This window comes from Pecten maximus, chromosome 4, assembly GCF_902652985.1.
Source record: "Pecten maximus chromosome 4, xPecMax1.1, whole genome shotgun sequence".
Taxonomy (NCBI): Eukaryota; Metazoa; Mollusca; class Bivalvia; order Pectinida; family Pectinidae; genus Pecten; species Pecten maximus.
Window position 1 is genome coordinate 43,428,524 of NC_047018.1, and position 22,337 is coordinate 43,450,860.

General features: G+C 33.9%; 2 protein-coding genes across 2 annotated transcripts; both read right to left on the minus strand.

Moving 5' to 3' along the window:
- Positions 1-210: 210 nt before the first annotated feature.
- LOC117326165 (peroxiredoxin-like 2C) lies at positions 211-15,345 on the minus strand. Its single transcript, XM_033882803.1, has 8 exons — positions 15,102-15,345; positions 7,863-8,118; positions 4,889-4,925; positions 4,447-4,478; positions 3,615-3,668; positions 3,069-3,177; positions 1,509-1,631; positions 211-985 (listed from the first exon to the last, which is right to left on the minus strand). Exons 2-8 carry the CDS (start codon positions 8,052-8,054, stop codon positions 858-860), a joined length of 675 nt encoding a protein of 224 aa, XP_033738694.1. The 5' UTR covers positions 8,055-8,118; positions 15,102-15,345; the 3' UTR covers positions 211-857.
- A 7-nt stretch (positions 15,346-15,352) lies between these two features.
- Positions 15,353-21,696, minus strand: LOC117326167 (peroxiredoxin-like 2C). Its single transcript, XM_033882804.1, has 7 exons — positions 21,514-21,696; positions 20,877-20,913; positions 20,342-20,373; positions 19,705-19,758; positions 19,009-19,117; positions 17,675-17,797; positions 15,353-16,669 (listed from the first exon to the last, which is right to left on the minus strand). The coding sequence occupies exons 1-7, from the start codon at positions 21,670-21,672 to the stop codon at positions 16,551-16,553; spliced, it is 633 nt and encodes a 210-aa protein (XP_033738695.1). The 5' UTR covers positions 21,673-21,696; the 3' UTR covers positions 15,353-16,550.
- Between the last annotated feature and the right edge of the window lie 641 nt (positions 21,697-22,337).

Sequence of the window (22,337 nt, forward strand, 5' to 3'; positions counted from 1 at the left end):
AGAATATTGCAGCATCCCATATATATGTCCGAAAATACAATGTGATGCTTTAATTGGAATGATTATCTTTCTTTTAATTTTCACGAATTTTTGATTGTAAATCAAATGTTAGCAAAATTTTAACACAAATTCATATAAACATTGTATCAAATCTGAGGCCTATTTACCAATGGTTATTAACAGCAGAATTGCGTGATGGATCCACATGGGTTTTTTTTCTCTGTCATGCATGAAACAATGTTGTGATATGAGCTACATGTAGTCAATGTACAGTATGGACTTCTAAAACTGTGATTTGGTTCCAGGATGACGAAATAATCATTTAAATATTTAAAAATTGATTTATTCAATCACTGGTAAGAACACGAGAGGATATGTGATTTGCTATGCAAATAATGAAGTTTTAAACTGTTTCATGATCCTGGAGTCGGAGTACAGTTACTGTATCGTGTAAGGAGATAGAGTGTGAAAGAATACTGTATGAAATCACACGTATGATGAAAATTAATATTTACAACTATTATCTATGGATGAGGTGAATATAAAAAATCACTAACCCAAGGATTCTGATATTAACCGACCTGAAGCAGAAGTCAATATAAAGATGAAAAGGTTAATGAAAATATTCACATATCTTAAGATCTTAAGATGATATTGTAAAATTTTATATATCCAATGGTAGATGTGCTTGGGTAGATGGGGAAATTATCCCAAATCTATCTTAAATAATTGTCTGACAACACAAAAGTGCCATACTGTTTGTACACTGTAGAAAATTCAGCCATTCCATTGAACATCATTTTATCAAAGATCTTATATTACATCACAGCACTGTATTGATGGATGAGAACTGGAGATCATACATGCTGCACTCGTTTGTCCTTTGGGAAACTCACTGGGGCCACTCCTGCCTTCTCCAGAAGATCATTGATCGGCGTGTGATCAAGAGAATTTCCGTCGATGTGAGCAAAGTGTACAACATCACCTAGAGAAAAAGAATGCATGACATAAAAAGAAATTTGCTTCAGAACTGAAACCCTAGGTACAATTCACCTAGATATAAATCTCGAATGTATCAGCTGGTCTGATTACAAACAGAGAAATCCAAACAGTTTTAAACGATCTATAAATATACAAGTTCAACTTCATCTGTATGTCTGACTCTAGACAAATTTTCAAACTATCTTTGAATGGATATCGCTGGCACTTTTGGATAGTTTTTATTTCCTTATCAAAAACTTCCTTATGTTTAACCTTGACATAGAGAGCTTGTCAAAAACCTATTTCAAATCTTTCCAGCTCTTTCTATTCCCTTTCTTTCCACTTAAAAGGTTTCCCTACTCCACCCCATGAAAATTGTGAAACAGGACTCAACTCAGTAGTTTCCTATATAAACTTCGCTAGTTTAACCCTTTCAACCCTAAGAAACTTCAGTGGACTCGGCCATTCTTTCATAATTTGAAGTCAAATATGGTCAGTAGGGGTGAAAGGGTTAAACAATGACTCACCTGGTCCCAATATAAAAGCTCCTCCTTGCTGTTTTATGTTCCCTTCGTATTCCTGGACTTTCATAGCCTTCCATGTACTCCTCAACATCCCCATCAATGCACTCTGCTTGACATGCTTATTATCTGTTTCAATAGAAAAAAACCAATTAAGAAAAATAATCTTATGACAGCAACTAACAAAAATGTTAAGACTTGCTCAAGTCCTTAAATTATCAAGTCTATTCAAACCAGTAGCTATAATGATAGCATCTGAAGCAGAAAGTGGCAGAACAAAGGATCATATTTCATTGTCATTACTTAATGCCGTGAGTTCCTTTATTGGATTCATACCAGCCGTACTAAATAGGTATGGTATATAATGAAATGCAACTGAACATCAAGCGAATTCCCCAGATTGTGATCGTTGCTCACTTCAAGCATGAAAACCAATTATTTTTCTTTTTTTACAACTAACAGATGTAAAATCATTACCTGAATACAGTACATTCCAGTTAATCAGCTAACGCTTGATAGGGTATTTCGTTTATTGGGGTAAAAATTCCAAAACCAAAACCATTTGTTCTTGAATCATGATAAAAAAATCATTTAATTGGGTTGGAAAAGTCGTATTTTTCGGTTATTCGACTACGATAATCTGACCCAAAAAAAAGAAAAGCTCCAATTTTCACGAAAGTCATCGCGTATACCTTTAAGTTTTAGACATTTATCAACAAATAGGGTAATTAAGAAGGCTATAATGTCAAAAAACAGTAAAATATTACCTTAAACGATAATGTTATGTCGGATTTTTGTCATGTTTAGAGAACTGTGTTGTTGTTCCATCAAACATTGACTTATATGATTTATAAAATTCCATCACAAATGGAGAGTCCCCTTCTTGTTTTTTACAAAAAGTACTTTTGCATGACATATGAAATATCACAGTTCCACTATCTTGGATGTAAGTGGTATATTAGAAACAAGAGGCCCAGATGGCCTGCATCACTCACCTGGATGTTTCTGTAATCCTGGCAAAAATGTTTTAAGTTACATTACGATTATTTTTCTACTTTTTTTGCTGCATCTTCCAACTATGGTTTAAAATTGTTTTTATTTTCTATTCTACAACATTTCCACTGTTAGGTCCCCTCTCTCCAGTCCCAAGGGACCCATACCCTCCATTTATACAACATTAGATCTCCTTTGCCCAATAATGCTTTAGACTACATTTCATCAAAATCCATTTAACATAGTCATTTAGGTCTATTAGGTATTTTCCCCCAAATGGGGCCTCAAGGGGCCAGAGTCATCATTAATGCAAAAACTGTTCCCGTTTCATCAAGGATATTTCTGATCATATTTGTTTAAAACCAATTCAGTACTTTATGATTAGTAGCAACTTAATAGACCATTCGAGTCAGGTGAGCTAACTAGTACTTATTGCAGTTACTTCCCTTTGCTTAGTTTTTTTTCACTTCAGTTTGGTCACTGTTAAAACGTGACTTTGAATGCTAGAAGACACTTCTATAAAATATCCTATATAATTCCCACATCAGTAACAATATAACACTTGATCCTTACTTTTCTCATCACCATGCTCCATCTTTTCCTTGAGGTTGAGGGCCTTGTAAACTTCCCTCTCTGGGTCAGTATACAGAGTGTAATTGAAACCCGTTTCCTTTTTGAATGGCTGAAGAAAATGAACGAAAAATTATGTGATATTGTTACAAGACAGTTTTGCATATATGATGTATAGGACACATATAGTGAAAAACTGAGAAATAAAGAAATTATGAAAAACAGAAATTGAGCCATGTTTGTAACTTTGAAATTCTACAATTTTTCTTTGAATTTTAGGAGTACAGAATGTTATAAAAAAAATTAAATGTTTTAACAGAAAACCAGAATTTATTAAAATTTACGCTCTGGTCTGTAATTAATGGTATAAAAAATGTTAGTATTTCTACTGACGGTGTCCCTACATCAATCTGATGCTGAGCAATTGTATGATATCTATGCCATACACTGATTATTTTCAAGATATTTTGAAATGAACTTTCACTTGATTTGGAAATTTATCAGACAATTTTCTCACAACTTTGATCAATGACAAGATAATATCTTTACCTTTATGAATTTGCAGGGAGCTGGTCCAATGACAACAAGTCTTGTGTCAGCAGCCTAAAAATAATAGATTTGTTCATTTATTTAAGACATTTATCATTTCAGTTATATAATTACCCGTGGTATCAGTATTTATGAAAACTGATAACTGCTACCATGGCCTATAAAAATATAATCTTTTCACAATTTCTTTACAGTATATCATCTTCATCCAGTAATACAGGACCAATGTTTAAATTGAATAATCCTCAACAATTAAATTAACCATTCATGTGAAAAAGCTAAATACATTTATCTTCATAAACACATTGATGTGGGACAAATTACCAGTCTAGTGTTTCCTTTGGTATTAAAAAGTTAGGTGGTATACATACATGTATATATATTTAAGCATTGATGTTAGTTTTTTTTAGTTTCATCGGGGTATTAAACTAAATAATAATTGACATCAACACTTATAATTGATTTTTGAAAATAATTTTCTAATTCAAAATATATTTTATGTACAATTTTAATGCACAACGCCAATTGTCGTATTGTGACGTCACATTTTTCGCGTCATTCTCAGATCTTTTTTCTTAGTGGTATGAAAAAAAAATCTCAACCAATCAGAAAGCCGCATTCTGCGTACAATGGAAAATTTATTATATATACATTTGAATCTATATCTTCGGATCACCAACACATAGTGTATATGATACATTGTGCTAATAAATAGATATATAACTTAGCAACACAAATGACGAAGGAAGACAACGAGTCAAAAAAAGTTGTCTTCCTTCATCATTTTGTTGCTAAGTTATATATATATATATTTATAGATTTGTATATTTACCTGAAGGTATTCAAGGGGGATAATTCCTAAATCTGAAAAAGATGAAATTAAAAAATAAATGTACCAAGAATAATATATAAAGTAACTTGGTCAGAAGTTAGAACAAAGAAGACATAATTTGATATAAAGGTAAAATTACTAATGGTTTCAATTTCTTACTCTAAATGTACTTTTTTCTGGCCAGACCTGATGAGTTCATATCTGTCTTAAATTAGATTTTTGAAGATATTTTGAAAGATAAAGAGGTCAAGAAATTACATCCTGTCTATCACAATCATTGAACACATTTATTACATTTTTCATTACTTAATAAATGTTTTTAAAAAAGTAATTTATCCTTTGATGTTCAACAATTTTGGAACATATTTTTCTAAGGTCTCTGAGAAGATAGCAATCTAAAACAGGAATCATTTCAGATAAACTATATTTCACCAACACTTACCTTCCATATAATCCTTGCACACAAAACAAAGGAAATGCTAAAAAAGATAAAAAAAAAATATATATATATATATATACACTAGTGTACATGTAATTACTAATAATGAAAATTCCTCTTTTTTAAAATAAACTCCATCATAAAAAGACCTAAATTTTCATAGAAAATTTCAAGTGTTTCAAGAATTTTGGAAACAAGTGCAATCAATGATTGCGAAAGCTCACCGGCGGCAGCAATCACACTTTGCATTCATTTTTTATGTATGTATAAGCATGGGAGAAAGCCTTAGTAAGTTGCAATAACTTGTGCCTAATCCCTTTTCCTTAATTGAAATAAAATATGTTTAAAGTAAAAGTAAGCATGTCATTTTGAAATTGTATGTCACATAATATCGCTCCTAGACCTCTAATGGATGTATAAACCAAATAAGAAGGGTGTGGACTTACAAGCTTTTCAAAACTAACCCCCAAAATATTTAAAGTGAGTTTTTGTGTCAAAAAAAATATTTAAAATGAGTTTTTGTGTCAAAAAAAGTAACTCCACTAAATAGTAAAATGCCAAAATGCCAATTTTTTTCTGCACGATTTGCCACAGCATCACTCCTGGATCTCTAATGAATGTATAAACCAAATTAGAAGGGTGATAGGTGTATACTTTTGGACTTACCCCCAAAACTTTACAGTGAGTTTTGGTGCAAAAAAAGTTAAGTCCACAAAATGGTAAAATGCGAAAAAATCACAATTTTTTTCTGCATGATTTTGCCATAACATCACTCCTAGACCTCTAATGAATGTATAAACTAACTTAGAAGGGCCTGAGGTGTATACTTTTGGACTTACAATCTTTCAAAAAACTTACTCCAAAAACTTTAAAGTGGGTTTTGGTGCCAAAAAAGTTAAGTCCACAAAATGGTAAAATGCGAAATAATCACATTTTTTTTCTGCATGATTTTGCCATAACATCATCCCTAGACCTCTAATAAATGTATAAACTAAATAAGAAGGGCATGAGGTGTATACTTTTGGACTTACAAGCTTTCAAAAAACTTACTCCAAAAACTTTAAAGTGGGTTTTGGTGCCAAAAAAAGTTAAGTCCACAAAATGGTAAAATGCAAAAAAAATCACATTTTTTTCTGCATGATTTTGCCATAACATCACTCCTAGACCTCTAATGAATGTATAAACCAACTTAGAAGGACATGAGGTGCATACTTTTGGACTTACAAGCTTTCCAAAAACTTACTCCAAAAACTTTAAAGTTTTGGGGTGGGACGCCGACGCCGACACCGACACCGACGCGGACGCCGGGGTGACAGCATTAGCTCTCGGTTACTCGTAACCAGTGAGCTAATAAATGAGTACATGACATCATAGAATTCACAAAAGATACTTTCAGAAACTGAGATTGCTATATTTGTATATAATATGCATTGTGCATGAATGTTATTTGGTCTTTTATGCTTATAAATCTGGTCTTATTTCTAGTATCCAATTTGATTACAGCAAGACACAATGAAGATTGGTCAAGATTAACATCTGAAATTGCTCTGAGAGATGTTTTGTATGTAACAAGTTTCCACAGTATTCCATGACTTCTATTTTGCTTTACTTGCAGAGTGAACCTAGACTAGAGGGTCAAATTAATAACGATTTAATGCATTCTCATGTAACCAAAACAGGTGAGGATACTTATGGATGTACTTAGTGATTGATAAATCCATCTTTTTGATATCAAAGAAATAGAGATGAAATCTTTTTTTATTTAATTTGAAGTCACTGATAGAAAAAATTGTATTGTTTAGTTCAAAGGAATATATTAAAAGACGTCACCCAACCTCTACATGAATCATATCATAGCAATTACTAGCCCAAATTTCCTCTGTCTCTGACACCATGTCTGGCGTAGGGACCCTACACCAGACATGGTGTCAGGGCCAGAGGAAACTCAGGCTAAGCAATTACTTCTTATAGTCAGAGATTTTCCTACAGTAGAAACGGTCTGTTAAAAGGACCCATTCCCCTTAAAAAAAATCTTATGAAAATTCCCATTGAATTTGCCACCAAAAAATTCACAATTTTGAAGTCACTTTTGAATGACTAAGGATGTTTTATATACAAAAATTCACAGTTTTTAAGTCACTTTTGAATGACTAAGTATGTTTTATATACAAAGACGTATTTTAAGGCAATTTTGAAAAATAAAAAACAGCTACATATAACAAAATGAAGCCAAAAATAATATAAAGGCAATATTCATCAAAGAAAAACTGAAATTGTTTATGCTACAAAATGTGGCATTGGGAAAAACAAAAAATAGTGAAATCCATAACGGGGATTTTCCTACAATTTTTTCATCTGGTCCAGGGTCCATTGAATTGGGAATTTCTATATATGGGTGCTCTTTTGCCCATCACAATTGACCTCTTCAAGAAATGTAAATAGCATAAGTATTGGTAGTTATATATATATATATCAACTACAGTACCATTGAAACAATTATTTTTGCAATGTTCATTTAGAGCTATCTCAAAATATAGTGTGCTGTCAGTCTCTACAACAGATTGTGGTGAACTGTTTCATGTATCAACTAGCTAATTCTTTGAATGAAAAAAAAAGGTTTTTCTTGTATCCAGATTCCAGAGGACATCTTTTTAAAACATTTTCTTAGAGCGGCCAATGGTTCTGTTTGCATTGTCCATTTGGAAATATTCTCTAGTTACTCTGGAAGCAATATTGTTGACAATTTTGAAAACGGTTATCATGTTTTCTCTAACCGGCGGTGCTATCACACACAAATACCGGTCCTCACAAATGCACGTTAATTACGTTATTACGTTATAATTATGTCACTTACAATCAATCAGATACAAGTCAATTATATCTATAGAAAACACCTTTACAAAATTCAGCATGCCTATATAATTAATACAGTGGTCAGATACGTTTAAACAATTTCTGAATTTGAACAAGTTCGTACCCGTGTGAAAACAACAATTGTTTTCTGGTGTTTGTAGATGTCCGAAAAGCGAATTTTGTTCTCCATTTCATCATAAACATACAAGTTATGAAGTTTTTCCAAGTCCACAACAATTTCTGCCTTTTCTCCCCTAGACATTTTGAGATCATCCACATTGTTCACCAGGCCTTCGTTTTCCTTTTCGTCTGCCATCTTGCTTGTTTGGATGGACCGGACATGTGCGCGTCAATCTCAGCAGAACGGCCCCAGCAGAACGCTTGTAAAGAATGAAGATTTGAAGGTAAAGCGCTCATGTGACGTTGTTTTGAAAAAAAGTGAGTGTACATAAATCCATGGCAACATACAAACAATCGTAAACAGTTTACCTAATGAAACATACTATATAAAATCTAGTAAAAATAATCGTTTAAAAAAAAAATGAAGTCAACACGCATCATTATATTTTAAAATACCCAAAATAAAACATTCTTATTTTTTTTTAGTTGTTGTCAGATGACGATTCGGATTATTTCCCTTTATCCACAAGTGAAAAGTTCACATGGTTCGAAGCACAATGGGGACAAGCACATTTTTTTTTCAAAATTATTATCAATATTTAACAAACAACGTTTTAATACAAAACATATCCCAATATTTATGTATTTATTTATTCATCCATTTATTTATTTGTTTTTAAATTAAAATCCTTCAATTTGAACATGCATCGATTGCTTGTCATTTTTTGCACTCGACTAATACTGTATATATAAGTTTTCAAAAATTCAGGACCGTGTTTCGCAGAATAGCAGAAATTCACTGTCCTATATTTTTCGCGCGCTTTACTTATCGCACGGGCGTTATGCAACATGCGGCATACCTGATGTGTGAGCTAATCATATTGATAGCAGTTGTTGCATTTACATGGTGTTTTGTAAGAGAATATACATGTATCTAGGACTTATCTTACATGTGTTGCATGTGTTTATGGTATATTTCTAGAAGATACCAACATCTCCTAATCTACCTATATTTCAGCGAGTTATTGGCTTTTGTGTATTTGTTCCCACTCTCCATCTCCGTGGCATATTTTTTAATTCCTTCTGAAGTCTTGCATATTCCTGAAGTCTGAACCCAAACAAAAAACATCTTCCCTCTTCATTTAGATTCTACATTGTATTGAAATGAAGTTTTAATCGATGCAGGTGCTAGCTATTATTTCTTTCCTCCCCGTACATAAATTAATCTATGTTTCATTTTAGGCAAACCCAATTGATGTTCCATGTTCGATGTATCATAAACTTCTAATAGAAAGAACATTACATCATTGGTTTCTCGACACTTAAGTCAAAATTACTACAGTAAGTTTTATTTACTTCAGCTAACTAAAGGTCACTAGCTATATTTTTTTTTTATTTATTTATTTTTTTTTTTGTCCTGATCACGCCAACCGACGCCTGTCATATCTCCGTCTTATCATCCAACATTGTTGGAGTAGGTTTTATTCGACGAAAAATTCAAAACGACAATATTCTCTGGGATTTTTGGCCAGAAGGCAACTGACATACCACAGGGAAAGGCAGTTTGAAAAGCTTACAATCTCATTCTGATGAAGATTTATTAGGATAAAGTATGGACGCAGGCTGATATAATTAGTCTCTATATCCATATTAATAAAATTACAAAATATCAAATTATATCATGACGAATCAATAAATACAACACGGATAAAAATAAATAAATGTTTAATCATTTAACAAATTATACAAGGGCAATAAATAGTACAAATTAGAATAGTCATTATCATAATACATCTCAATCATTCTACTGTAACACAGAGACATATATACAGATATGTCTCTGTGTAACATGACCCAACTCCTGTCAATAAAATAAGAAATTATTTTATCGTACGGAACCTCAGAGCTGAATGTTATGTTCAAAGTTGAAAAACTCTGCTAGCACATGTAGAAACCAAAAACTGTTTGACAATGATATTTGCCCGGATGACATATTTTTAAACAGTTTAAATGCATATTTTTTTTATGTATGTTCGTTAATCCTAGACACGTTTTTTTATGTGTGTTTATTAAAAGAAATGTTCAAAACTCTTGGAAATATTGACGGTGGCGATAACTAAAGGTTAAAACACCTCTGATATTAGATAACAAATACATGTACAATTCAATTTTATTTCAATATGAAAAGGAAGAAAGTGTTGAAGGAGTTTCAAGACTTCAACGACAAACATCCGTTGAAGATCATCAAACATTGTTGAAACAAGATGGCTCATGCTGGAACAAGAGATCCCAGAGGGATCTTGGCGCCCACCATTGAATGTTCTTCATAGGTTCCATGTCCGATTGATCTTTTCTCTACTTTTCTCTTCTTCTAAGTCTTACTAATCTGTGTAAATTCAGAAGAAACCTCTAGTACTTTTCAAACAAGGGAAACCTATATATAAAATGTAAGATTTAGGCACCAAGGGGAACCTATATATGGAATTTGAGAAAGATTCCTTCAGTACTTTCTGAGAAATAGCGATAACAAACTTCAATTGTCAAAATCCAAGATGGCTGCCTGTCGGCCATGTTGTTTTCCGATTGGTCTCAAAATGCAATATGCATAACTAGGCACGAAGCGGAACCTACATATGAAATTTCAGGAAGATCCCTTCAGTGCTTTCTGAGAATTAGCGATAACAAACTTCAATTGTCAAAATCCAAGATGACTGCCTGTCGGCCATGTTGTTTTCTGATTGGTCTCAAAATGCAATATGCATAACTAGGCACCAAGGGAAACCTACATATGAAATTTGAGAATGATCCCTTCAGTACTTTTTCAGAAATAGCGATAACAAACTTCAATTGTCAAAATCCAAGATGGCTGCCTGTCGGCCATGTTGTTTTCTGATTGGTCTCAAAATACAATATGCATAACTAGGCACCAAGGAGAACCTACATATGAAATTTGAGAAAGATCCCTTCAGTACTTTCTCAGAAATAGCGATAACAAACTTCAATTGTCAAAATCCAAGATGGCTGCCTGTCGGCCATGTTGTTTTCCGATCAATCCAAAAATGCAATATGCATAACTAGGCACCAAGGGAAACCAACATATGAAATTTGAGAAAGATCCCTTCAGTACTTTCTCAGAAATAGCGATAACAAACTTCAATGGTCAAAATCCAAGATGGCCGCCTGTCGGCCATGTTGTTTTCCGATCGATCCCAAAATGCAATATGCATAACTAGGCACCAAGGGAAACCAACATATGAAATTTGAGAAAGATCCCTTCAGTACTTTCTCAGAAATAGCGATAACAAACTTCAATGGTCAAAATCCAAGATGGCTGCCTGTCGGCCATGTTGTTTTCCGATCGGTCCCAAAATGCAATATGCATAACTAGGCACCAAGGGAAACCCACATATGAAATTTGAGAAATATCCCTTCAGTACTTTCTCAGAAATAGCGATAACAAACTTCAATGGTCAAAATCCAAGATGGCTGCCTGTCGGCCATGTTGTTTTTCATCGGTCCCAAAATGCAATATGCATAACTAGGCACCAAGGGAAACCCACATATGAAATTTGAGAAAGATCCCTTCAGTACTTTCTCAGAAATAGCGATAACAAACTTCAATGGTCAAAATCCAAGATGGCTGCCTGTCGGCCATGTTGTTTTCCGATCGGTCCCAAAATGCAATATGCATAACTAGGCACCAAGGGGAACCTACATATGAAATTTGAGAAAGATCCCTTCAGTACTTTCTCAGAAATAGCGATAACAAACTTCAATGGTCAAAATCCAAGATGGCTGCCTGTCGGCCATGTTGTTTTCCGATCGGTCCCAAAATGCAATATGCATAACTAGGCACCAAGGGGAACCTACATATGAAATTTGAGAAAGATCCTTTCAGTACTTTCTGAGGATTAGCGATAACAAGAATTGTTTACGGACGGACGGACGGACGGACGGAGGGAGGGACGGACGGACGGACGACGGACCACGGACGCAGGGCGATTTGAATAGCCCACCATCATCTGATGATGGTGGGCTAAAAATGTGTTAATTGAGACTGGTGCTACAGTAGCCTGTCATCTAGAGTAACTTTGGAAGGAAGAGAGAATGTGATATGCCCCTGGCAGAGTTAAGAGATTGTGTGTAGATACATTGCAGTCAAACATAGCCCGAGTTTCCTCCAGCCCTGGCATCATGTCTGGTGTATGGCCCCTACACCAGACATGGTGTCAGGGCCAGAGGAAACTTGGGCTATCACACACAGTGCATATATATACAAGCTATTTCTGGATTACTTTCTACCAGTGTTGAATGAAATCAACACACTTTTTTAGGTATGCTTTGAAAATTCATTATTTGTAGTCTTTTCATAATTATTTACTAGTAATTAACTAAACTGAAATTTCTGTAAAATGTCAACAATATAATAAGTCGTTACATTATTTTTTTTTCTTCCATTATATCCCTGATAGGCCACCTCCATACCCAGAGGCTGATGAGAAGGCTCCAGGGTAAGTTTGTGCAGGTCAAGGAAATGACAGCCCACACAGACTCAAGAAAAATGCAGTACCATGATCAGGAAAAACAGCTAGAAAAAGATTCCTTGCTACTGGACTTGAAACCAGAACATTCATTTCCAAGCACTTGGATGATCTCTTACCTAAAGATGTTGGAACAGTATTTAGGTTTGTTATTTATCAATTCAGTTTGTATAAAGAATTAATTGTTAAAATAATTAAACTTTGATGAACTATCAATTTTATGTACCTATATCATTAACAGCATGCTTAAGATTTTTTTTACATCATTATCATGACTTTCTATGAAAGTGTGAGAGAAAAGATGACAAGGAAATTTCCATTTGCTGAACGGGTACTGCAGCAGATGAGATTTTTAACATTGCAGAGAGGGAATTTGTTACACAAAGCAAAAGAGCATGTAGGTAGCCAATAAAGCTACACTTATGGCAAGCCAACTTAACATTTATTCAAGGTCGATTCTGTAGTTTATCGAATTATATAAGATATCTCATATAGCATATGAGATTTCTAGGCAATAAAACAAGAAACTAAGTTCTCCCTTGAACAGAGCATGTGGAATGGCACTATGGCGGAGAAGGATAGATTATTCGATGGCATTGAACAATGTGTTGAAAAGGCCAAACATTTTCTTTTACATGGCAATGGTTTATCAGAACTATATACTATATATCGTATATGAGATATCTTATATAGAAATTAAATCAGATTCTATATAAGATATCTTAATTAATATATAAGATATCTCATATAGTATATGAGATATCTCATTTAATTTTCTATATAAGATATCTTATATAATATATAAGATATCTCATATAGCTATATACATGTAAGATATCTTATATAATCAAAGATCTTGTTCCTATATAAGATATCTTATATATATACGACCTATTTCTGGATTACTTTCTACCAGTGTTGAATGAATTCAACACAATTTTTCAGGTATGCTTTGAAAATTCATTATTTGTAGTCTTTTCATAGTTATTTAATTAACTAAACTGAAATTTCTGTAAAGTATCAACAATATAATAAGTTGTTACATTATTTTTTTTTCTTCCATTATATCCCTGATAGACCACCTCCATACCCAGACGCAGAGGCTGATGAGAAGGCTCCTGGATAAATTTGTGCAGGTCAAGGAAATGACAGCCCACACAGAATCAAGAAATGTGCAGTACCTTGATCAGGAAAATAGCTAGAAAAAAGATTCCTTGCTACTGGACGTGAAACCAGAATATTCATTTCCAAGCACTCGGATGATCTCTTATCCAATGATGTTGGAAAAGTATTTATGTTTGTTATTCATCAATTCCTTTTGTATAAAGAATTAATTGTTTAAATAATTTAACTTCAATGAACTATCCATTTTATGTAACTATATCATTAACAGCATGCTTAGTTAAGATTTTTTTCTTCTTTTTTTTTACAGCATTTTCATGACTTTCTATGAAAGTGTGAGAGAAAAGATGACAAGGAAATTTCCATTTGATGACCTGGTACTGCAGCAGATGAGATTTTTAACATTGCAGAGAGGGAATCTGTTACACAAAGCGAAAGAGCATGAAGGTAGCCAATAAATTCACCTAAAAATGTCATGAAAAGAGCTACACTGTATACAATTTGGGCTAGCTTTCAATGTACATGTACCAATATACCTGTCAATCCAATTGTAATTTTCCCTTTCAGTTGGAGATCTTGCAGAAAGATTTTCTCCTGGTATTCCTAGACAACTGATCGAGAATGAGGTGCAAGACTACATCTTGTCATCATCATAAACCCTGCCCCCCAACAACTGTCAAAAGCCTGAAAGTTTCCGGGTAGAAATGGGCCATCCAAAAAGACCCATCTGGAAATCCCTTCTATGGGAAACTGGTGCAACTTGCTCTTGTTTGATGTAGCATAGCACACTCAAATTCTGCATCTGAGAGGAGTTTTTCAATTCTTAGAAAAATAGAGTTTTTCAATGCTTAGAAAAATACAAACTGATATGAGAGGCAATTTGTCAAACAAGACTACCGGGTATCCATTCATTGATGTCTATGAAGTTTAACCTAAAATCAGACTGTTTCAGTTATACTACAACAGATATTGTACTGTACAAACATTTAAAAAAAGGTATGTGAAAAATGATGTAAAAATGAAACAATAAAATATTATGACTGAACATGGAATAATGTGTTTGTTTTTATTTTGTTAAGTATTAGCCCCAATATTTGTGCCTCACATATACATCCCTTATTTGAGACCAAAAGCCCTTAAAATGGTCGTCAATCTTGCCATCACCAGGATAGCATGTAGTTTATAGCACGTATTATATGTATCCGTTATGTATGTATTATTATGTGCATATAATACATGGATATAATATGACCCTGGGGAAATAAAAATATATATATTAACTGTAATTGGATAACAAAGTTCATACTCCATAGAAGTGTAATAAATTAATACAAAATTTCAAAACTTCAAACAACATTATCATATATATTTGACGCATTTACCTTCAATTAAAAATCTTGATCACTAATTGGTGAAATGTAAAGTAGAATCGTCTCACACAGCACATATAAATATGTTCATACCAGTCAAAACTCGTATAGATATATCATGGTTCAAACTAATATGTAACCAAATCAGTGCATTATTTCCATATACTAGTACTCAAACTAGGAAACATGTAGGCCTAGGGCAGCACATACCGGTTAATGATGCAGTCGTCAAATTGTGTTAAGGGCACACGCTTAATAATGTTGACTACACTTCATAATGTTGACTGCACTTAATAATGTTGACTGCAGAGCTGTAATTAGTTGCAAAATTCTATTATTTCAATTTTGATGTCATAATAACAAGACAAGTTTCCATTGCATCACAGATGACACTAATATATACTGCATATATGCAACAAATGTTGGTAATAAGATGAACAAATCTTCCTCTTTTTTTTTTCAAAATATCAATTTTCACAAAAATGAAAAATCACAGTCTCGCTTTATAGAACTCATCTCATATGAAATGGGAACTCAAGCAAGCTTCTTTATGAATGGTATGGATTTTTTCATATGGCACTTTAGAGTATTGTTACAGGACTTTAAAAGTACGAGAGTGATACACTGTTACACGCAGCTGTATGGTACGTAATCCGAAGATTCCTGATGTTTTATTGTCTTTCAAATATCTGATTTTTAACAGGCCGATAAACATCAGAAACCTTCAGCTAGTCAGCCCATATCAGATTTTTAAAAGGCAAACAAAAATCAGACATCTTAGATAATAATTATGGTACTTTGACTTTAGAAATATTTCATTTTCCAAAACTGGAAAATAGGATTTGGCACAAGTTACTACAACTTACGAACGAAGCCATCTCCTTACATGGTACCTTTACTGCAATTAAATTAGTATCTATAATTGGGCATAGTCTTGTTATTTACAGATATAACCATTGATAACAATAGTAAATTATGTACATGTACTACTATCGCCCCAATCCATCTTTGATGAAAATGCTAAATTTATCCAAAGACCAAATTATGTCAAATGGTCTTTTTTTCAACTATTTAACTGCACTGCTTCAATGCTTGACCCCAAAAAGAACTTTCAACTAAATTTATTGTAGGCAAAAAAATGGACAGAAGAAGGGTACTATTAATGCCTCCGACCACTTCTTGGCGCGACATAAAAAACATTTTAAGTAATTTTTTCAATATAAAAAAAGTTGTATCCCCATTTTGGAACACTTTATCACAGACTTAACACTTTGAAACTTGATTTTACTTTGTTTAACGTCCTATTAACAGTCAGGGTCACTTAAGGACGTGCCTGGTTTTAGAGGTGGAGGAAAGCCGGAGTACCCGGAGAAAAATCACCGACCTACGGTCAGTACCAGGCAACTGCCCAATGTTGGTTTCGAACTCGCAACCCAGAGGTGGAGGGCTAGTGATAAAGTGTCAGGACACCTTAACTACTCGGCCACCACAGCCCTTTCAATTTGAAACACTATGGTGGTAAAAAACAATAAGCTTCATGATAGTTATTGATACAGTGTTATATGACAACAGTGCAGATCGACGATGAGGGCGCTGAAGAGACACTCACGGGAGCGTGTCATAACACTAAAATATCATGATCTGAAGATTTTATAAGCACTAGTCCCGTTTGTCCTTGGGGAAGCTCACTGGGGCCACTCCTGCCTTCTCCAGAAGGTCATTGATCGGCGTGTGATCAAGAGAATTTGCATCAATATGAGCGAAGTGTACAACATCACCTACAGAGAGAAAATGAATACATGGTAAATCACAAAATCAAAATCAATATCAAGCTATACCTGATTGAGGGATCATTCTCAAAGTGATTCTACCTGCTTAAATAGATAGATAACCTGTATACAGAGACCATCTGTGTTTAAGGAAATATGACGAAATAATGAACTGATTGTCATGAAAATTTACATGAGTGATCTTTGTAGCATCATTTGCTTTAAATTTGTTGCAAAAGATACTATGCCTGTTGGGCTAATTCTCTAAAAATCTTGACTTTTGGGGGGGAAACACATGCATTTTTTCAAAAGAGCGATCATTTCAAAATAAGGATGAAAAATGACCAAAATTCTCTGTAAATAATGTTCTGTTGTTTGCCTCCTGACTACATCTCAGCACTCACATGGGGATAACTCTGCTGTACTCAAACTAGGTCTAACATTTGTTTCAAAATCTCCTCCTGAGATAGTATTTTATGAATGTTTTTAATACCATTTAATGAAATAAGGCATCTAAATCTCATGCTTCAATTTTATTTATGCCAAAAGGAATGAACCTGTGTTTACACTGCAATTGAAAGCAGTTCATAATTCTTTCCTGCTTAAATATCATGTATGTACCGGTATTTACAGTATATAGGACAGCTAATTTATGTACCCTCAGTTCAATAAAACAGAAAGATAAAACATGCAATCAGTTATTGACATTCAGACAGGTGTCTTCCTGTTTTACGAAAAAATATACAGCTAAAACATCTTTGCAGTGAGGCAGTGTCAAGAGAGATATAAGGAAGAATAAAGTGGTTAGAACAAAAGAGAAAAGTAAGATCCCAAATTTAGTTGCCTCTTACGATCATGCCATGGGGGCAGCAGGTACAATTCTCACGCCCTACCAGCAGGGCACTAGTTTTCCCGAAGGAATAGTAATGATACAACAATTATTGAATCCTCTACCATATTCACCATGTTCCAGTGTGTAGTCTATTGACCATGGCTTCGGTACCAAGAACTTACCCGGCCCTAGTATAAAACCTCCTCCTTGCTGTTTTATATTCCCCTCAAACTCCCCGACCTTCAAAGCATTCCAGGTACTCTTCAGTGACCCCATGAAGAGGTTCTGCTTGACATGTTTATTATCTGTGTCAAAAAAAGGGGGAACAAATTAGCTAAAATACTGACCAATATGTTTGATTTGTTTAATGTCCTCAAAAATACCCACAATTCCAAGTAATCCAATACTACTCTGGCAGATATACCGTAACTCTACTTATTTTGGCAGGCTCAAATTTTAGCGCATATCCCAGAAAAACGATTGGTTGAACTTCAACCAATCGTTTTTCTGGGATATGCGCTAAAATTTGAGCCTGCCAAAATAAGTAGAGTAACAGTAATGAAGGATGGAAATGCACGTCCATAGAACATGCTGTAAAAATGATGTGCATGTACAGAAACTGTGATTAGTGAAATGATTATTTAGCAGAAGACTTTCAATGCGAAAAGCACTAAAATAAGATTACCACAAAAATAACCTTTCCACTAAAATAAGATTACCACAAAAATAACCTTTCCACTAAAATAAGATTACCACAAAAATAACCTTTCCACTAAAATAAGAAAGTGCTAAAATAAGATCATCGCTTCATAAGATAATTGCTAAAATATGTACCTTTACAGTAGATTGTCTTTTTTGTATTGTTTAATGGCCTATCAACAATTGGAGTCTTTTAGGGCCGAGGTCGATACTGAATTCCCCTAACTTTAAAACTATCAATATACCTTGTATGAGACATGGAAAAAGTGATTTATATATAATAGTATGTCATATGGTAAATAATGAAATTACATATCACCTGGGATATTACACTGACTGGTTTGTAGGTTAACAAATTAAATAACTCAGTGACTGTGAGAAAGTCTGGGAGATACAGGACTTTTACTTTGATTCTCTAGATTAAGATTTGATACTTGGTAAGTCTTGTGTTAACAAGGACATCGGATTTTACTCTTTGGATTTTCAATCTTGTCTTCTTAAATTGCAAAATGACATTAATTGACTGAAAGCCCTGGAGATATATTATATATATCCAAGACATATAACTGGTTAGAATCAAATTTCAAAAGATTGCTTACAGTAAGTGCCCTACCTTTGCTTAACAGTCTGATGGTCTAAGCTTTACAGATTAAATATAGTGCCAGTATTACAGGTGAAAAGTACAGGCATTATGTGCTAGACAAAATTTACAGAAGGACAGAATACAGAAGACGGGACATTGAAGAGAGAACAGGATGGTCAGAACAGGATGGTCAGATTGCAGCCGTTTTGGTCTTTTCAAATACATGCAGCTTACTCTTGCCATCGCCATGCACCATCTTCTCCTGCAGGTTGAGGGCCTTGTAAACCTTCCTCTCTGGGTCAGTATACAGAGGGTAATTAAAACCTGTTTCTTCCTTGAATGACTGAAAATGATGAAGAAAGTTTGACATCAATATATTTATAAATCAGATTTTCACATTTGAATATTATTTTTACGCGGTCAAATTTTAGTACATATCAAAATGTAGAGAGATTAGCACAGTGATTGGTATGGTATGGTGTTCTTTAACGTCCTATCAACATCTATGGTCATTTAAGGAATGCCTCCCCTGTGTATGAGATGCACGTGTGTGGTGAATATGTTTGTGTATTTTCTGCGACTGCAGTATATGTTAGTGTTAGTCACCTGATGTTGACTTATAAATTACCGCATGCAAAACTTTAACCTATCAATAGTGTTAACATTGAGGGCTGCCCAACGAATATCTTGAGGAAACATATCTAATACAATCCAGCTTCATTATCTCGATAACTCAAAGACTTTACTTAACTCAATATAAAAATTTAGTTCTGACATTAAAATCTCTCGCCTGGAATACTCAGGATCTCTCAAACTTTTTTGATACCCGCACTGGCTTTGAGATAATGACATTCCACTGTATTATCAAATCTTTAAGCTAGAATACTTATAGTCCAACAACTTGACAAAATGAGAACAGCACTGGTTTACCTTTATAAACTTAAATGGTGCTGGTCCAATCGCCACAATGCCTACATCAGCGGCCTAAAATATAAAAATATCAAAGATAGATTCCAATTCCCTCAACAAAATAGCAGACCTATAATGCTTTCTTTAAAGCATTTCAAGAAAAATGTGGAAAACGAGGACATAGGCATCTTATAAATTCTGGCAGCACTTGTTCCATCAAGCAATTATCTAAAACTTAAACGGATAGTTCTGATACTTGAACAGATGCAGATACATTTGTACATGTAAGAAATTACCTGTAACTCCTTATTTTAATTAGTACAGACAGGTAAATAATTAAAGTTTAATATAGATCTACATTGGACATAAGTAAGATCATTAAAATGTAGTAAAATGTAGTATGTAGATTTGACACAACGTATATATACTGAAAATTACTTTTAAATTAGAGGTTTCGAACCGACTCAAACAACATTTAACAATTTTGGGAGTGTTGGAGTGTCTGAGAAAACAAAGCTAAATTCTATAATGTCTATAACACTTAACTGGTATGTTAATTGATGAGTTTGTGGATGTATATACAGTTACACTCTATTGAATTTGAATGTGTTTAACTTTACATAGAACTGATACTCAGTGTATTTAAAAGAATATTTACCTGGAGGTATTCAGGCGGAACAGTTCCTAAATCTTTAAAAAAAAAAAAAAGTGAGAAAATATATCAAGCAGTGAATAAAAGTGTACCCTTTAAACTAAAATCCAGTCTAACTAGGGTCGAATGTAAAGAGCAAAAACATTTTTACATGAAGATCCTGGGAATAAATTTTGAATAGTTATCATATTCTAAAATTACTAGGTCAATGACAGTAATTGGAGTTAATTTTCTAAATGTTTGTTTGTTAGGTTTATCACCCTGTGCATAGCCAGGGTTACTTTGAGGTAGGGTGTCCTTGTAGTAGTTGGTGGCTACCTCACTGAACAACACATGGATTGAGGCATATGCCTTGTGTATTGGCCAAGGACACAACCATGGCAGCAGAGACTGGTCCGTTTCTCAGCTTTCCGAGAAACACAAACCACAGGGAGGGAGCATATCAAACATGCACCTCAGAGGTAAAGTATTCTGACGATCTAACCAACTGAACTATTACAGCTCCCAAATTTTCCAAATGATTCAAAACACTATCACTTACCTTCTATGTAATCCTTGCATACAAAGCAATGGAAATGCTGCAACAGGCACAAAAAGACATTTACATGTTAATTATGGAGTGGACTTACAAGTACTTCATTGTTGATCCTAGTTATTATGATAAAAAGTGGGAAGCTTGGAAGCTTTTCATGAAACCCTAATCACAGGTGCCTGACTCGTTTTATAAAATAATAACATATAGAGTACATTTTATATGTACTCTATATGTTATTATTTTATAAAACGAGTCAGGCACCTGTGCCCTAATTGATGAAAATGATCAAGAGATTAGACCTTATTAACCCAGCTGTACATATACATGTATGTGGAGTATCTTCAGGGCTGATAATTCCTCCTGTAATTGTAAGACAATTCATTTTGTAACTCTAACAAAGCTTGAAACCCTTGGAGATAATTCTTGGGAAAGAGAAAAAAAACTGGTATATTGTCAATTAGATCTAATACAGATCAGATGGACATTGTCAATTAATACAGTTGAAACATATATATATTTATACAGATTTAAACCTTAAACATATAAATAAGGTTGCCGATGTAAAATATTTCTTATAGATTTTAGAATGTGTATAAAACTCCGCATTGTTAGAATTATTCCGACTCAAAAATAAAGTCCATACCCGCGTAAAAACAATAATCGTTTTCTGATGTTTGTAGATATCTGAAAAACGAAGAGAGCTTCCCGATTCATCATAAACAAACAAGTCATGCAATTTGTCGAAGTCTACAACGGTTTCTTCTCCCTTGCATGCAAGACCATCAACTTTTTCGTCTGCCATCTTGTTTATTATGACATGTGCAAGTCAATCCTTCAGCAGAAACGTTTGTAACGAAGGCACGGTAAAAATGTGAAGTTATCTCCCTTTATCCACACAGGCCATGAATAAGGGAGGTGATCAATGTGACCTTATATCGTAAGCAGGTAACACAGCCTTGTCAAATGTAAATGTTATAATGAAAAAAAAATGTATTATATAGATATTAACTCACTAGTTCAATGAATTTTAAATTAACATAAAAAAAACAAATATTAGTATGCACATGTAGTGTATATCAAAGATAGAAAAAATAATTGCGGAATTTCGAGAATACAGGTAGCGTATTAGAAGACTCTATAGCCATATGGTGTCTCGTCAAAATTAATGTGCATTATTAAAATCTATTTGTTTATTTATTTCCAAATAGTTTTATTGAAAATAAATGTTAAGTCAATCTGGATTTAAAAAGGCCATCTACATGTACATCGATTTTATATAGACCTCTGTTTCTTCTGCAGAAAATAAGACATTTTAAAAATCTTATCAGACAATCCTTGAAGATACTTGGCGCCTTTAATTAGTACGCTTGCATTCATGTCGTGTAGTTGAGAGAGTAGAAGTCAATACATCCTGGATGTGCACCAGACGTCCTGACCTATATGCACAACCTGCTGTACAGGTAAGCT

Coding starts and splice junctions, on each gene's coding strand:
- LOC117326165 (XM_033882803.1), bottom strand. CDS start 8,054: ATGGCAGACGAAAAGGAAAACGAAGGCCTGGTGAACAATGTGGATGAT. Junction 4,479..4,888: donor GTGCAAGGATTATATGGAAG/GTAAGTGTTGGT, acceptor CATCTTTTTCAG/ATTTAGGAATTATCCCCCTT. Junction 1,632..3,068: donor GGAGCATGGTGATGAGAAAA/GTAAGGATCAAG, acceptor CTATTGAAACAG/ATAATAAGCATGTCAAGCAG.
- LOC117326167 (XM_033882804.1), bottom strand. CDS start 21,672: ATGGCAGACGAAAAAGTTGATGGTCTTGCATGCAAGGGAGAAGAAACC. Junction 20,374..20,876: donor ATGCAAGGATTACATAGAAG/GTAAGTGATAGT, acceptor TTTTTTTTAAAG/ATTTAGGAACTGTTCCGCCT. Junction 17,798..19,008: donor GGTGCATGGCGATGGCAAGA/GTAAGCTGCATG, acceptor TTTTTGACACAG/ATAATAAACATGTCAAGCAG.